At 38.8% G+C, this 18,176-nt stretch overlaps 1 protein-coding gene across 7 annotated transcripts in view; it reads right to left on the bottom strand.

Moving 5' to 3' along the window:
- pde5ab (phosphodiesterase 5A, cGMP-specific, b) overlaps nucleotides 1–18,176 on the bottom strand; it is an 88,377-nt gene that overhangs the window by 38,505 nt on the left and 31,696 nt on the right. For all 7 annotated transcript variants that reach the window (XM_067523829.1, XM_067523830.1, XM_067523828.1 and 4 more), the window contains exons 4-7: nucleotides 10,746–10,835; nucleotides 9,854–9,925; nucleotides 9,476–9,565; nucleotides 9,260–9,397 (exon numbers count right to left, since the gene is read on the bottom strand). In XM_067523829.1, the coding sequence (XP_067379930.1) occupies nucleotides 9,260–9,397; nucleotides 9,476–9,565; nucleotides 9,854–9,925; nucleotides 10,746–10,835 (390 nt within the window). The remainder of the gene's footprint in view (nucleotides 1–9,259; nucleotides 9,398–9,475; nucleotides 9,566–9,853; nucleotides 9,926–10,745; nucleotides 10,836–18,176) is intronic.

The raw sequence follows: 18,176 nt of genomic DNA, 5'->3' as shown, positions 1-18,176 counted from the left end.
TTGTGCATGTTTTAAAGAACTCTCACTTGTCACTGAGTTTCCTGCACCAATTACAATTTAGTTTTCACTGTAACTATTTCGCATAAAAGGTCAAAATTATACTAGAATAATCTGTAGTGATATAATTTCCCATCTGCTTATTTCTAGACAATAAAAAGGCACGGTTGTTCAAAATAATATTGTAGCATTGTCTTATTGTCATTTTGCACTATTTGCTCATGTGCAATCCTGTTGCAGTTTAACGTTTGGATAGTTTAACTGTGCGTGGTTGCACCATGGTCCTGTGGGAACATTTCATTTCACTGTGTACCATACACACTGTATATGGTTGAAACTACAATAAAAAGCCACTTGATTTGACTTTACTTGTGTAATATTACTAATTACTAATATGTATAAAACTTCCACATTATAAGCAGTTTCATAAACTTGTCTATCTATAATAACATCACTATATCCACATAAATGCAGATGACACTCTCATATTGACAAGTGAAGTTCGATGCTTCCTGCAACACGCTCCAATTGTGCTTGCAAATCTTTATTCTTTAATGTAGTTTCATGTCAATGCTGCCATGAAAATTTTAACTCATATATTCTGCCCAGGAATATCAATATCAAAACATGACATTCAAATAAAAAACAATAGTGTTTTCATTATTTCATTAAATTAGCAAATAATTAAGCCATCTTTAAAATGTTTAGACTACCAGGAATTTGCCTACACAGCCTGTGTATTAGCTATACCACATTTCTTTACACTTGAAGTATATTTCCTGCATGTATGCATGTAACCACAGCGGTTGTGTCTTCCAAAACCAACAATTTGTAATGGACCTGAATGCCTGGGTACACATCCATAACTGAAGCTGCTACTCTTGCTGGGCCCATGTTGCAGGCTTTAAGTGTAGACACAGCATAAGGCTTAAAGAACATCTGTATTTTGTTGCTCAGTTAACCAGATGTCTGATTAATTAAGCAGCTGTTTGTTCTTTGTACTGGCAGTTTTTTGGGGGATTTAAATAATAGCTGACTTTAAGTTTTCTTTAATGCTACCACTCATACAGACGTTTGCAGAGGCGTAATGTTTCTTTAATCACCTGACAAGTAAATCACATTCTAATTTTGAGCAAACTGAATCTTTGTATCTTTACTTCTAAATCTGCCTTGAATAGTAGGTGTAAAATAAATGAGTTAGCGCATAGACAGTGCTTATTGTTTTCTTCTCAGTAACTATTTGGAGGTAGAATGATAACGAGAACAGACAAAATGTACTTGAGTCCTTGTAACAGTCAAAGGGCTGTCAACATGCTGACGCTGGGAGCAACTGGGGATTTAATGTTTTTGTTAGTCACTTTAATATATGGACCTGCTCTACCATCTGAACCACAGTAATTTGTGTTTTAGTCCAAAATAAGATTTTAGAAATTATAGCTAGAGTTTTAAAAAAAAAACAACTTTATTGTAAGTGCAAATGGAGCCAAGTAAAACCCGACTCCAATCCAACATTATTTATAAAGCACCTTAAAAACAACACAGTTGGCCAAAGTGCTGTACACAGACATTAAGACAAATAAAACGACAAATAATTATAGATATAGGACACAAAAACAAATATAAAACAAACAGTAAAAGACAGTAAAAGCCAACATCTCAAACTGATTTAAATGCCAAGGAGAAGGAATGTGTTTTAAGAACAGGAAGTGAGTTGTCCTGCCTGATGTGAAAGGGCAACTTGTTCCACAATTTGGTGAAGCAACTGAAACAATGCGCTCACCTTAAAGCTTCCTCTTCATCTTAGGGACAACTAAATGTGAGTGTTCTGCTGACCTAAAAGAGCTTGATGGAGTGGATGGCAGGAGAAAGTCAGACAGATACTGTGGGGCCATGAAAACAAAGAAAATAATTTTAAAATTAATACAAAAATGAACCGGGAGCCTGTGGTCCGCGGACAACTGCCTTTACCAACTGAGCTACAGCCGCCCCCACTAGACCCAAAGAGCACAACCTCAGTTTTTTTTTATCGTTAAAGTGCAAAAAATTTTGGAAGCAACGTCATCAGAAAAATACATGATTCTAGCAGCTTTTAAAGTTCAAAGTTAAATGTGTTTTAACTGTTTGTGTTAAACTTCATCCTAATTTTTGATAGAACTCTGGTCAGAATCAGGTGCAGTAAACAAAATATTCAAAAGAATTGAATTAAGTATTAGTATTGTGATATGGCTAACTTTTCTGCAGATTTGCAAATTTTAGAATTAAATGTATATATGTAAGTTCTCTTGGGAAAACCTGGAACATATTAAGGGTATAATTACTCTAGGCAATGTGTAGAATGCTCAAACACATCTAAGTTCAGTTCTATTGTGCAATTTCTCTGTTCAGCATACTGTGCACTGACACCTGGAAACCTGGATCATGCCACAGAACACGGCCAACCCAGATGCACTCTCCACCAATTTCTCATTCTTTCACACTCCTCGCTCATCAGTTTGGGGGGTGGGACTGGACTTCTTATCAATGATACCTATTAGTTTTCACCAATAGCTCCTCTCAACAATCCATCATCTCTGGAATATCATGCCATTAGGGTCACGGCACTGATTACGGTCCAGGTGATTGTGATATATATTGACCACCGGGCCAGCTGGGGAACTTCTGCGATGAACTGGACGTGTTGCTGTCCTACAGGTGGCACTCCTCTCATCGTCATGGGAGACCTGAACATCCACCTGGACAAACCACAGGCGGCTGACGTGTTTGCTCTTCTAAACACGTTTGACCTGAGTCTGGTCTCCACTCCTCCGACTCACAAAGCTGGCAACAACCTCGACCTCATCCTCACCCAGAACCGCACTACAGACAACGTTTTGGTCACTCCTCTGCATTTATCAGATCATATCTTCAATCAACTCACAGTCTTCATCCCTAGACCTTTGCATTCTCCCGCCACACTTGTAACATTCCGTCGTAAACTCAGGTCTCTCAACCCGGATCAATTCTCCTCGCTGGTCTCCACAACTCACCTTCTAATCCGTGGCTCTCCGACTGGATCCGTGAACGCACCACACTCAGGAGTGGTGAGTGGAAGTGGCACAAATCCAAGACTCCATCTACCCTTGCTGAGTATCAGGATCTGCTAGGATCTTTTTACACAGCGTCACCAGGACAAAGATCAAGTACCACCAGGAGAAGCTCAGCAACACCTCAGACATCAGAACGCTGTTCTCCACTCAACTACACTCATCAAATCACTCATCTACCCACCTTCACCTCTGCGATCTACCTGTCTCACCACTGACGACTTTGCCGACTTCTTTCAGCTCACAGTTCTCTCCTCCAGATGATGACATCCGTCTAACATCTTCCAACACTGCATTGCTCTCATCATTTGCAATTCTGACTGAGGATGACGTATCCACCTTCCTCCTCTCTAACCATCTGACCATCTGCACTCTGGATCCAATCCCTTCCACTCTACTTCAAGCAGTTGGACCCGCTCTAATGCCAGCTATTACACAAGTCATCAACACATCTCTCACAACATGGACTTTTCCAACTTCTTTCAAGCAGGCCCAGATTACCCCACTGCTCAAGAAGCCTTGTCTTGATCCCTCTGTAGTGGAGAACTACTGACCTGTCTCCCTTCTTCTATTTCTGGCCAAGACAATGGAACGAGGGGTCTTCAATCAACTCTCAGACTTTCTTTCCAAAAACAACTTACTCATTGTCAACCAGTCTGCCTTCAAGAGGGGTCACTCCACAGAAACGGTACTCCTCCTGGAATCTCTTTGAGCTGCAAAAGCCACAGGTCAGCCTTCTGTCTTAATTCTACTTGATCTATCGTCCGCCTTTGACACTGTGAACCATCAGATCCTCTTGTCCAAACTCTCTGACTTAGGCATCTCTGGATCAGCTCTAGACTGGCTTCGTTCTTACCTAACGGGACAAACATTCAAGGTATCCTGGTGGGGGCATCTTTCTCACTCTCATAGCCTCTTTACCGGTGTCCCGCAGGGCTCAGTTCTTGGTCCTTTTCTTTTTTCTATCTATACTTCATCCCTAGGCTCCATCATTCACTCACATGGTCTTTCTTATCACTGCTACGCTGATGACACACAGCTCTTCCTGTCCTTTTCACCGGATGACTCCACTGTTTCATCACGCATTTCTGTGTGTCTCTCAGACATCTCAGCCTGGATGAGTGAGAGACATTTTCAACTCAACCTCTCCAAGACCGAAGTCCTTGTCTTCCCAGCCAGACCTTCGACACAACACAACATCAACATGACTAAATGTAAAAGTAAAATCAAAAATTGGTTACCTACACTAACCACAGAAGCCTTGTGGAAACGAACATTATTATTTTCTCTTCTCCATATCACTGTGAATCACCTCCTTCCTTCCAAAGCCCTACTGTTTGTGATCCAATATTATGCCGGAGCTTTTAACTTACTATAATATTATTGACTGCCTTCAACTCCCAATTTATTTCCTCCATAAATAGAGCAAGCAGAGAGAGAGACTGAAAGGAGATGTTGTTATAAAATGTGACTTTTGCTTGAATGTTTGTAAAAGCTAAAATTATGTTAAATATATTGTTAAAAATCCCTCCCATATCCAAAAGCATTTAACAAAACAACCCTAACTCAAAATGTCACTGCCTTTATCAGCAAAAAAAATAAAAAATAAAAAATTTATAAATTAGGACCAGACTCAACTTTGAAAACTTTGAAGTGGTTCAGTGATGATGTTTAACAGATCTGGTTGAAAGCTCAGGGAAACATCCACATATGATGGCCTTGAACTAGTTGTCAGCAAATACTGTACATTCATCTAAAACTACACAGCTAAACTATGACAAAAAAAACTTTAATTCAACGTTCACTTACAGCTTTTTCCAGAGCTGACAGAGAGATTTATCATCATTTATTTGAAGCAGCTCCAGAAACAACTGTACTAAGGACATCTCGTTGTGTTTGGTTGAATCAAAATCTGGTTCATTTTCCTCCATTGGGCATGTTTGAACACAGCAATAACCATTAGACTCAAGTGCAGTACATTCATACTGCATACAAGTATGAAGTACAATCAATTACAATCATACTTAGATCTTTTAATGAATCTGGGTTCATTATAGGATCTAGGTATGATAGTTTTGGTCCACAGCATCATTTAATGAATCTTCATTCCCACACAAACTCTGGAGTGGTTCATTTGTGGGGAAAACAGAACAATTTCATACGCTGGTCCACTGTTTTGTAACGCAAATGGTCTGTAGGTTTGTAAAGGACAACTGACCCCAATAAAAATTTGGATCGGTTGAAAACACAAAGAAAAGAAAGAGATAGCCAGTTAAACTTGATTAAAGGAGCGTGCTCTGATTCAACATTGCAGCACAAGTGCTTGGAGATTTCACTTTCCTGCAGAGGCTGTAAATAGTATAGTTTATGTGGTAACCTAGATATTAGGTTACACTTAGTCACTTCACAAGCAGACTACAAAAAGTGGTTTTGAGATTTGTCACTACTATAGCCTTTATTTGGGTGATAAAATAATTTAGTCTACATGATGATTGTTATATTGTATATAAGTGTAACAAACTCTGATGACAGGTGTGGCTTGGTAGAACATTACAATTCTTACAACTGGATATTAGAAACATATATACCTCCAAGTTTCTGGAGATTGAGTCATAGTAACCAGCTCCACTTCCTGTTTCCAGCTTTAATTTTGTAGTCCCTCAGTTTTACGTCCTGATCCATGCTCATTATCTCACTTTCTAAGCATTTATCCTTTTCCCCTGTACCTCCCTCACTCGCTGCATAAACTCCCATGTTTGTTTTACTAATTTGCCAGATTGTCTGATCACTGAGGAGATTCTCCAGCTTTTTTCTGATGTGTTACCTGAATCTATCGACCTTATTCTGTCTGCCTGATAGAATGAGTTTGATCTGACTGTCTGATTCTCTGAAACTCTATTATATATTTGGTAATGGTAAAAATGGAGGTGGGGATTGAACCAACAACTGTGACATTGGGGGACAACCGCTCTACCTTCCTGCGCCACAGTCGCCCATATATTTGAAAGCCTGAACTCTACAATCTTCCTCCGTCCCTTATTGGAAACCTCTGCCTCTATCTGCCTCCTGGCTAATATCTAATCCAATCGTGTGTATGGGGGCAAAAGTACCCTCACAAAACTTGTAATTACGGTCACATTGGGGTCGTATGCTTGGATGACATGGTTAAGTATAACCATAAAAATATTTTGAGACAATATACATTAATTCTCACACAATAAGGTTAAAATTATAAAAGTGTGTTTTTATCCCAGAACTCCCTGACTTTACTTGATAAAAAGATTTGAAGCAGAACCTGTAGTGGAGAACTTTTTATCTGGAAATATTTCTGTGTTGATATTGGTAGATTTATTGCAGCCAGATTTACAGCCAGAGGTGTAGAAGGAATTCACATTCAAACATGGCGACATTTCCTGTTCCTTTTAAAATGATTTGTAAATCTGTATGTGCTTGGTTTATTTATATTTTAGCCAATGGCCAAACCTTTCTAAAAAAAAAATGGGGGTTGTATTTTTCAAAATCTTATTTTTCAAAAAGCCTAAGACTATCTTGCTAATAAAAAGCTGTGAATTCCCGTTTAGAGTTTTTAAGAAATGATTATTAAGGTGATCTAAAGTTATGACTATTTTCTATTTGAGAGACACAAGTTGTAACACTGTCCTGGTAAGATGGAATGTATGCACATACATATATTGTCATATAATAAACAAAAAATACAACATTTAAACTAAATCTGTGCTCTACAGTTGTTTTTTTTGTCCTTTCTGCTTATCCCGTGAGTACAGGGTCGCCATCTGTGCTCTACAGTAGTCACATCATTATCAATCACTTGCTTTACACCACCTCATTTCACTGTTGCCCCTCCCCCACCACCACCACCACCTTTTCCAGTCCACGTATTCGTCACTTTTTCATTTAGGCCTCGGCAGCTTATTCTCTCGCTGCTTTGTGCAACATAACATATGCACAGAGTGGCTTCCACAACTGTTCACCCCTTACACTTTGTGGTAATGAAATATTAATCAGTCCCTCCAGGAATATGTGATGTTGCCATCGCAACAATTAGTTAAACCAATTCCCTGTGAATTCTGTGTAACCTCACAAATTAAAACATAGGAAAATGCAACACAATTGTTTTAGAAAAGGTGTTGTAAAATCTGTGATTTTATGCCACATAAATCGGAAAAAAGATCCACGATATCCTGGAGCGACTGAATAATATAATATTTAATGCAGTGTCAACAAACAAAATTAAGAGGATGAATGTTCATTGTGAAACTTCAACCATAATAACTGTTCACATCAGTAAACAAGAGTGATTGTAGACATAGTTAAAAAAAAAAAAAAAGCTTGTATATTAAAATGTGTTAGAGTTTCATCTTACTGACCTCCATTTCCTAGTTTTCAAGTAAGCTAAGTTCTGAGTTTTGATTAATTTTTCAACAACAGTAATTATACATTTAATATATCTTTGCCCCCAGTGGTCAATATATCTGTCATCGCAAAGTCTGGGGCCTGTATTATTCAAAAGCACTTAACTTGTCATTACCTTCTATAGACACATGCTTCTACCAAATTGACCAAGATTGTATCGTTAAGGCCAGTTCGATTCAGTACTCACTGATACCGAGTACTAATACAAGTACTAAACATTTTTCCTATTAATATGAGTTGCCAGACAGTAAAAATCATCATCAATCCATCGCACATTTTTCTGCCAAAACAAATATGGCAGCAATCGGCATTTAATAAACACCAACTTTCACTAAAAATAACAAAAAGAAAGGAAAAATTTGATTAAGGATGAGATCCTGGATAGAGAAGCATGGAAAACTTGTTCTGTAGAGTCTACACAGAAATATAAAGGGTTAAATAACCTTATATTTCTGTGAAAAAAACCTGGTCGTTGCCGATGTCAGTTGCAAATATTCAACGTAAAATTATACTTGAGAGAAGTAGATCTTAAGAGTTCAGCACGGCAGAGTGTGAATTTTTTAACGTTGCGACCTGAAATGCCTGATTTCGCTACAGCAATTTCAATAAACTTGGAATAAACTTGACATAACAAGAACCCTGTGAAGTATTTGGGCATTATCTCATGGACAACAAAAGTTGTTAGGAATCCATGCTCCTTGAGACCACAGGCCGGCTTGTTTTTTCAACTATCCCTGACTTACACACTGCTGTTGCAGCTTCTGATTGGCTGAACACACCTGATACAGGTTAACAGCATCGGGTAGGGCAGCGATAGTTGAAAAACAAGCAGCAGTGTGGCCCTCAAAGAGCATGAGTTCCCTATCCCTGGTCTACAATAAGATTTACATTATACCTAAAACAACAGCAAAATGTATTACTGAGTACACTGCAGTCTGTAACTGTATCGAAATATTGTTTAGTAGAAACGTGTTCCAAAACTTATCCTAATGTGGAGAGCTGCAGACAGACAGACAGACGTTTCAGACAGACTCATTCAATGGCAAAGACAGAATTTCAGCTATTTCTGCCTGATTAGGTTTTATTTATACCAGAACTCAGCTTAATAATTCGCTACAGATCAACAAGACCAGGAAGAAATTCGAATGAGGAGAAGTGATTGGGAACTATATGCTCCGTAGTTACCTGTATTAGCCAACATTAATATTCTCTGATTTCTGCCCTTATGCCTCACTAATGGTTTTCACAAAACCTAAAAAACACTGCGCATTTACTTTTCAAACAGTCATTTAACTATAGAAGCTCATGTCAAAGGCTTCATCATGTTACTAAATGTTTGGTTGCTCCTTGGCTATTAGTTAAATCCATCACCCTAAATTGGTCCCAACATAATGGCAACAGAAGCCAGAAATAAATTCTGTTTCATTTACACATTACAACTGGTTGTTATATTGTTTTACTGACCTGCAGTGCTGCTTGTCAGTCAACTATCACATGTACAATTGAAACTCATAAACTCAAAAGTCATTTTAAAGCAGAACTTTTAGTAATAGCTGAAATTACAAGTTTATTGGCTATTGCTTAAATGCACCGTGTTTATTCATCTAGACTCAATTCAACCAATGTAAAATAGTTTGAAATCATCCTGTGCTACAGATTTACTGCATTCAAACAATCCATCAAAATTACACTGCTTGTATTCCTCAGAGTTTGAGTTGATGCACTATCTGTGTGTGTGGACTGACCATTGAATCTTCATCCGCGATGAAGACAGTACAAGCTTGGGCCTGCATGAAGGACAGGATGGTTCCCGCAATCTTCCTCAGTAGAACCTCCAAACACTGCTGCTCCTCGAAGATCAGACTGGCCAGGTCCAACAACACCTGTGTGCACACCCACATCATGTACAGAGTTGCATCTGTTGACACACAAACCCTTTAGAAACAAACACCCACACTCACCTGATTGCGTCTGTTTTCCAGCTGTGAGGTCTCGTACAGCTGAGCATTGTGCAGGACGATTCCTGAAAAGGCCAGATAGGATGAGAAGTCCTGTTGGAGAAGACAGGGAGATTGAATAAGCACCATGAAGCACATGGAGAGGAAGAAGGTAGGAGAAATAAGACTGAACAGTTGAATGGAAAAGTAGATAAATCATAAAAGTGATCAGATGAAGACAGTTAGTGAAAAAGGCGAGATTGTATTAGGAAGGAAATTTCGTATGCTGTGTAAAGTCCGACATGAGTCATGACAGCTAGCACTATGCTTCTGCTGAGTTCTGATTTCTCTAAACATGATTAAAACATGATAGTTGAACATGACACAGTAAACTGCACTAACCTTTTCATCCTGCTCAGTGAAGGCACCATCCTCCCCACATTTCTTATTGATAGCCTGGGCCACCCCCACAACCTGTGAGGGATCAAACAGTAAAAACAGAGGCAGAACTGATAAGAAGCATTGATTTCTGCCAAATGAGTTGATTCAAAGACGGAAACTGGAGCTGATGACTCCTTTACTAGCTCCACTCAAAAGAGGCTCAACAGGCAACTTGTTGTGTAAATGTCCTGCGGACTAAGAAGTCAAAGAGCCCTAAACGTTCTAGGTTTTCTGTGCTTTACTATGGGAACACAGTTTGTTCCATTAAATCCAAATCCTGACATCGCTATTGATGTGGGTTTTGTTTTAAGTGCTGTACCTAACCTGAAGGACTATTCTTGTTGCATTTCTCAACGTTAACTATGAAACTATGTGAAACCTCTGGCACCTACATGACTGTGCTTTTGCATCTCTGTGTGTCCATACTGTAACCATGAAAGTTACAGTATGTCACATTCAAAGGGTAACTGTATGTTGATTTTAAAGCCACAACTAAAGATGGCACCATATTTAGTCTTCTTTTATCTGGGACATTAGATTACTATATAACTATTGTAAAGCGAAGAAAACATCGCTAAGTGTACTAATCTCTGCTCTACTTTCCCTGTCTGCAGCATTGTCATGCATGTCACTGTTACAAAAAGCTGATTAGAAACCTGGTTTATTAGTGTATTAATGACAGAGAAATTCGTGTTGTCCAGTCTCCCTGAGGAAATCCGGTCCCTAATACCCCTCTAAATTTACAGAAACCAAGTTTCTTGGTTTCATTGCAGTTCAAAAATCAGCTTACTTGACAGTTTCGCAAAGCACTAGAAAAAGGTAGTAGGTGGACTTTAAGAGTGTGTTGTCTCACCTCATCTCTGTGGTTCTTGATGGGCAGACAGAGGATGCTTTGGGTTTTGTAACCTGTGATCAGGTCAACCTCAGCGTTGAACCTGGGGTCCTGAGGAGGAGAAGAACATAAACACAATTCAATTCCATCTCTTAAACCTGAGATCCATTAATAACAAAGCATATGAACCATTACCATCTTTAAATAATGATATCAGGTTGTGGTTAGTGCATAGTAACATCTCTACTCGATGAAACATTAACTTGTGCATCTTCAGTCCAGTCCTAATCTGTATTCAAACCCACATGGATGCTAACAACCAGTTTAACCACCTACACTCACTGCAAATCCAGGTCTAATTTGCATAAACTGATATTGCAAAGTAGCATTGTACTCTTCTAAAACACAAGAAGCCCTACACACATTGGTCTTAGTAAGAAGGAAGGAAGTCCTTCTGTAGACTGAAAATGTTGGGCTTAGAAGAGAGAAGTATCTTCTAAAGGCATGTCGAGGACAGGTGGGTGAGGAGACGTTTTGTTTGGAAGACTGTTCTAGTGTTGGCAACTCTCCCACCCACCGGCTGACCTTTTAAACACTCTCTGTCCATTACTATTATCCTGGAGACTCAAGGGCGCTGTGTTTCTGTGTGTGGGTATAAAACCATGACTACAAGTGGAGCACTACTCCGATTTCAAAATGACACTTCACACAAAACAGGTGCTCCATGGTAACATAAAATAGCTCCTTATGTTTGTATCACCGCAGGAGTTTTGTGCATATTCCAAAGCTGTCGATAGCTCTGTACTATGTGATGTAGTGGTGTTTCCAGTACTTACCGGCTGCTTATATTTATATTTTACTGTGAACTCCCGCTGTTATAAACGAAATTTAATTAAAAGGTCTTTTCCATTGGTTTCCTCCTCAATTTAACTCAACGCTTCACTCTGAAGGAGTGTGTACATATCTGGGACCTGTTGTGTATCAGAGTGTATCATTCTTCTATTTCTCAAGCATCCTAACTCCCTAGGAAAGCAATAATTTTATCAACACATCCAAGCTTACATACTACAGCTGCAGAAACATGCAGATCAGCAGGGCCCTGCTGTGTTTAGGATGGTTGTTCTATATTCATTAATTTCTATTGAAGAACTTTCTAAAGTCATCCACTGACAAGTCACCATCTGTTCTTTATCATGTCTAAGACATTTTGCAGATTTACTAATCGAAGCGGTGATTTAATCTAGGTCAAGAAATTTTTTTAACCCCTAACAATAAACATCAGTCTCTTGCAGTGATAATCTGCCTGATTGTAAATGCTACGAAATTCTACTGGGACAAAAAATACGAATAGATTTTAAATGTACATAATAAATAAATGTGAATTATAATAACTTTTTTCTTATTTATTATGACTATTATTTACTTCAGACCGCGGGTTGAAATCCCACCTCACTAGGTATGGCCCCGCCCAGCCACCAAGGGGCACCTTGGTAGCTGTCCCAAGCCCGGATAAAAAGGAAGGGTTGCAGCAGGAAGGGCATCCGGCGTAAAAGCACATGCCAAATAAAGGTGCGGAACATGTTCCACTGTGGCGACCCCTGCAGGGACAAGCCGAAAGCCTTTTTAAAATCGGTCACTTGTCATCATGGTATTGCTTAGGTTTGGGGAATACATCTGTATGAATAGCATTAAATATCACTTTATATGAAAATGCCTCTCTGCATCTCGCTGTAAATCTCCTCCAGATCATGTCCTATGTTCAGAAGGACTGGGCCAACCAACAACTGTCTGCTTTGACCATGTCCTTATTTTCCTATAAGTGCCTTACAATTATGTTTTTGTCATAAACATGTCCATTTTGTTGTGTTTTTTTTAATTATTAAATTTTATTATTTTAATAGCTAATTAAACATCTAGCCATGGAGCAACACTTGGAAACAAGCCATGTGGCTAATGCTAGTAAATATAGCGGAGGCAGAGGGAATTTTAATATCATTCATATGCATACAGTCCCCAACCATAAACAAGGAAGTTAAAATTGTTGCAAGTTGAAAATGTATAAAGAGTTGTGTGTGTCAGGGGCATCATCTTACCCAACTAAAGCAACTTCTCAATTGTAGCTGGAAATTATTATATTTGTCAGCTGAACCGACTTTGAACCGTATATGAAAAACATTTTCTACTGGCTGATTTATAACACATACACTCTTGAGTGACTTAAATCACTGATTCTGTCTGTTAAAATCTCAAAACACCACCCAACCATTCCACTATGACTCACTCCTTTCACTACAGCAAACCCTCACTCGAGTCAGAAAGCTTTGTGCCCACAAAGTTTAAATATAAACACATTTTTGTCTTTCAAAACCATGGAAAGATGTGGCAGGATCCACTGAAATCAAAAACAAAAGTCAGCAGATGATGGATAAGTGCTACAGGTTTTCCCCCAGAGATAAGGACATCACCCCCAACCCCGTGTAAATTGATTGGTCCCAGGCTGCTGCCAGACCAGTTGTCCACAGGGGGCTGTACAAATCTAAACAAGCAGAGGGGGGTTGTGTGTGACTGTGCAGCAGAAATCAGTGTAATACTGAGCAGACTAATAAGAAGTGATCCAATTAGAAAGCTAGGGAGTCCCTCATATGACGCAAATGGACTTCCTGGAAGGAGTATCAGGTTCTACTGTGGCAAATCACACACACACAAACACACACTGTTGGCTCTTCCTGCGGTAAGCATATTGTGTCACTTCCTGTTTAAGCACACTGTTGGGTTTCTGCTGAAGGACTGCGTGGACGGACCAAGTGTAGCCCCTGTTAGCTGTCCCACGGCAGTTTCTAAGCAGCCGGGATGGCACTTTGGGTGACAGTTCGTAAGAGGTCTAATGCTAAACAGATGCCCCAGGTTCACCTCCAGTTGGTTCACTTTTCAAATCAATTTTCTCCACTCAGCGACACACCCGCTAAGAAACCAACTCTGGTCATTGGTAGCTCTATAGTAAGAAATGTGAAGTTCCGGCGAATCCGGCGGCCACAGTCAAATGTGTTCTTGGGTTCAGACCGGGTGACGTTGAATCATATTTGAAACTCCTGGATAAAAATAAATGTAAATACAGTGAGATAATTATTCACACGGGAGTTAATGAAGACCGAATACGCAAATCAGAGGTCACAAAAATCTATGTTGAATCCGTGTGTAATACTATCACTTTATATTTGTCTCCTTTAGGCAACATTATTAAAAAACACAAAAATTCGATTGCTATGCTGATGATACCCAGTTATATATCTATCTATGGAACCAGATGAAATCAGTAAATCAAGCTTCAAGCATGCAAACAAGACATAAAGGCCTGGATGCCCCACAATTTCTTACTTCTAAACTCAGACAAAACTAAAGTCATAATATTTGGGCCTAAAAATCTTAGGAATATGTTGCCATGGCAACCATAAAGACTCTAGCATTGGAGACAATGCCTTTAGCTATCAAGCTCCTCTACTGTGGAACCAGCTCCCAGTTCAGATTTTGGAGCTTATATATATATAAGGTCTTTTATATATAACTAACTATAAGCTTAATAAGCGTAAAGCTTGTAGTGCCTTGAAATGAGTTTGTTGTGAATTGGCGCTATACAAATAAAGTTGAATTAAATTGAACAGACACACACACAAACTTATTTACAACCTGCAGCGTATCCACTCTGACAATCTAACACGGCATTAACAGACTCAGTGAACATTGTAATACACACACTAATATTGATTTGCACACACACAGACAGATCTTTGTCCTACAATTAGTACACAAACAGAGCTCTATACAAACACACATAAACAACATGTGTCATGTCAAACACACACACACTAAAGTGTGCACTTAAAAGAGCAAGCACACTTTGTATTGAATTACTCGTATTCATATACAGGCATGATAATGCACACACACGCACATTCAGAAACACACTTCAGCATTCAAGTGTACTTATTTAGAAAGTGCACGCACACACACACACATCTGCACAAACACACACACACACACTCACACAGCAAGCTATTTCAGAACAGGTGGACCATCCATCTTGCCCCATCTCAGTCTGGCCACCTCCCCTGTTTCAGTCACATTATCATCACTTTGTGGTTGGCAGGCAACCAGTTGACAAAGAGGGGACACACACACACACACACACACAGGATGTTATGATGATGCTGTGTTGTGGTTCCTGAAGCAGGTGCTTAAAACATTTTTTTAAATACATTTTTATGGAAATGTATCTTTTTGTTGTTGTTGTTGTTGAACAAACTGACAAAGGATTTGTCACAGTTGGTGTCACAAATGGCCCATTCTGTAGGAACACAATGAATCAGCGTATAGACTGTTTACAGGTGTGCGATGATGTTGAGATGAGACACATGCTGAATGGCTTCACTCAGCCAAAACCTGAAAAATGTGAGAGAAGCGTCGTAAAATCTTAAGTGGCAATCAACCAGTGACAGTCTGCTTAAATCTTTACAAATCAAAGTGCTGTTACAGCAGTCACAGATATCACAATGCTTATATGATACCACAGCATCAACTGTGACAGTGAACAGACTGACACAGGTTGTTACCATACTCTCATCAGTTTAATGTCATTGTGGACGGGTCGGCATGGGAAAAATCTAATGCTGCTTACACAGGTCATCACAGCTTGTTGTGTATGTGGCTGTTTAGGTGGTGGGAGTGTTCATGTTGAGCCCGAATCATTAATGCAAACAAGAGGAAGCCAGCAATATACTGTGTGACCAGCATGTAAATATGAACTTAAAACTATGTCTAAACAGTTAGATGCAGACTGAGACAAAGGTTTTCATGACCCAGATCAATTGAACAGCACTGGCAACAGTGCAGACGAATTCACTTCTAGTTTTTCGAGAAAGGTTCGGTTAATCTGACCAATCAGAATTTCATTTTTTATAATGTCGTGAATATAAGGAAGGTGGAAGACTGGGTGGCATATTGTGAATTGATTCAGATTTAGTTGTCTTATGATACAATCAGCCTGATTCTAAAAAGGTGCATTTTGTAGTTTGTATATTTTATACGTACGTTTATAGATAGTAATAAAACCATGAAAACCTTTACACAATAATCAGTTCTTCGACAGAACAAATAATTCAAATCTGAGTCAGATTGGCAAAGATTAAAGATTATTTTCATTGGCATTTCAAAGTGCAAAGAGTCTGTCAAGAGTTCATTCTTTATTCAACTAGAAGAACTTAGAGCTGCAACTGCTGGAGATGTTTCGTATCAAAACCAGTACAAAGAAAACTGAGGCTTCTCTCACAAACCAGTGAATTCAGCACTGACCTTTATCGTGGTGAGCATTCTTAATATTATTAGGAAAAGAAACAACTTCATATGTACTAAATCACAATGATTTTATCACGTTTCAAACTGGTTAAGTCTTAAACAACAAATGCTGGGAAGACTAAAAAGACACTGAATTGGGTTGAAGGCAGGAAAACACAGTAAAACTATTTACAGTACAAGGATAGATACCAAAGAAAGACAATGTGGATGACCAGCCATTTAACAAATATATTTCTTGAGAATGTCAATGCCAACATCACAATACTTCTTTGTATTCTGTATTCAATCAATCTGGTTGCTGCCAACATATGTTGGATTCAGGGAAAAAACTGATCAAAACAAAACCAATGTCACATTTCCTTCACTGCTTGTTCACCTCCACTAACTGTTACATCCACGGCCATGCAAGTACCTCATTCACTTGATTCCCCTGCACACATTTGTTCACCTGTTCTTGCAAGTTTTTCTTTTTCTTTTTGAAGTTCAGACCAAATACCTTTCTCAAAACAGCTGCCAACGATTTGAAACATGACAGACTATTAAGAACCGGACATAAATAGTTTACATTTTGGATGTGATGTAAGTAAATCCTTAATACAAGTTGATTTACGCTGGAAAATCTAGAACTGTCAGGTGACTTGACACTCAATCTGAATAAATATAATCATAAAGTAATCAGAAGGATTTTTCCCCCATCCCTGCCTACATTTACAGTCTAATGCCCTACAGATCTGTCCATAGATTTGTTCTCGGCTGGTTAAAATCCACTTGAAAGTTAAATTCCCTGTAGAGGAATTTATGACACTGTGATGAGGTCACTTTTTGTTTCATGCAAACGCACTTACACCAAAGTCAGGCACATGCATTTGATTAGAAGTGCATACTTGTTCCCTCTCTCTGTTTCTTGCTTTTTTTTTTTCTACACCTCTTTCTTGTGCTCGAACATTTCTCGAACATCTGCTTCTTTTTGAAGACACTCACAAGTCCTCACACATGAACACACGCTAGTGTCAGTACATCCTTCTGCCCATACTAATTTTACATTTCATTCACTATCAGATCAGTAGCCAGGAGAGACTGTTTTAAAGACAAATAAGATTAAACTCATTAAAAAAATAACACTTTGGGGACAGCTGGAGAGGTTAAGGGTCAGTAGCTCAATCTGCAGAGGTCACGGTGCTGACATATAATCTGCAGCTACAAATTAGGCAGAATAGGTGAGTTTACCCTAAACCTTCTCTTTGTCACATTTATTTGATATTGACTGCGTTTATTTGCTTCTTCTCTCCAACACACTTTTTGGCTTTTATTTATCTGGTCATCTATGACATCTGTTTCCAGTCACACACTGCTTTAAATGTTATATATCCTTTTTACAGCGAAGGTTTAAAAAATAATAGCAATAACTATGTTGACTATGGCATTTTCGACAAAGAACATCTTTCACTGATGTTTGCCTATTTAATTTTATTCAAGTGAAAATAAGTTGCCTTTATGTGTGTTTTAATCATTCTGTATGAAACCATAGCTTCAAACAACTTATTGATTTCTTTCTCAAGGATCAAGTGTGTGAAGTAGCATGAAGCACAACGTGGTTAGCCTAGCCTTAGGATAAAGAAAGAAAATTACCTGCCAGCACCTCATAAGCTCACCAGTCAGTTGAAATTTTGTTTAAATGCTCGAACAGAAATGTAAAAACATAACAGTATTTTGGGGGAGTTACACATTGGAACTATTACCTGACAAACATCCGATTATCCATAAAGCCAGCTGTTATAACACAACGATTAGTTGTGATGGTCACCGTTAGGGCAAGGTGTACGAAATGCATTACACCCATGTATCCAGGAGTATGTATGTGTGTATTGGAAGTCTGTTTACACTGTCACAATGTGGGCATTCCTTTAGGAAAATCTCATGGAGGAGACAAAAACCAGGCACCGCAAGGCATATCATTAGATTTTAAAACCAAAACATGGCTTAAGGTTTGGATAAGGGCTATGTACGCTATCTAATGAAGTGATAGAAATTGCTGGGTGTGTATATGCATATCTATATCAAAAGTTCAAATGACTCTTTAAAGTTTAAGATATTGTTCTAGGA

Source organism: Channa argus, chromosome 12 (genome assembly GCF_033026475.1).
Source record: "Channa argus isolate prfri chromosome 12, Channa argus male v1.0, whole genome shotgun sequence".
NCBI classification, from domain to species: Eukaryota; Metazoa; Chordata; class Actinopteri; order Anabantiformes; family Channidae; genus Channa; species Channa argus.
The sequence above is the reverse complement of the archived record's forward strand: the minus strand, read 5'-3'. Positions and strand labels throughout refer to the sequence as shown.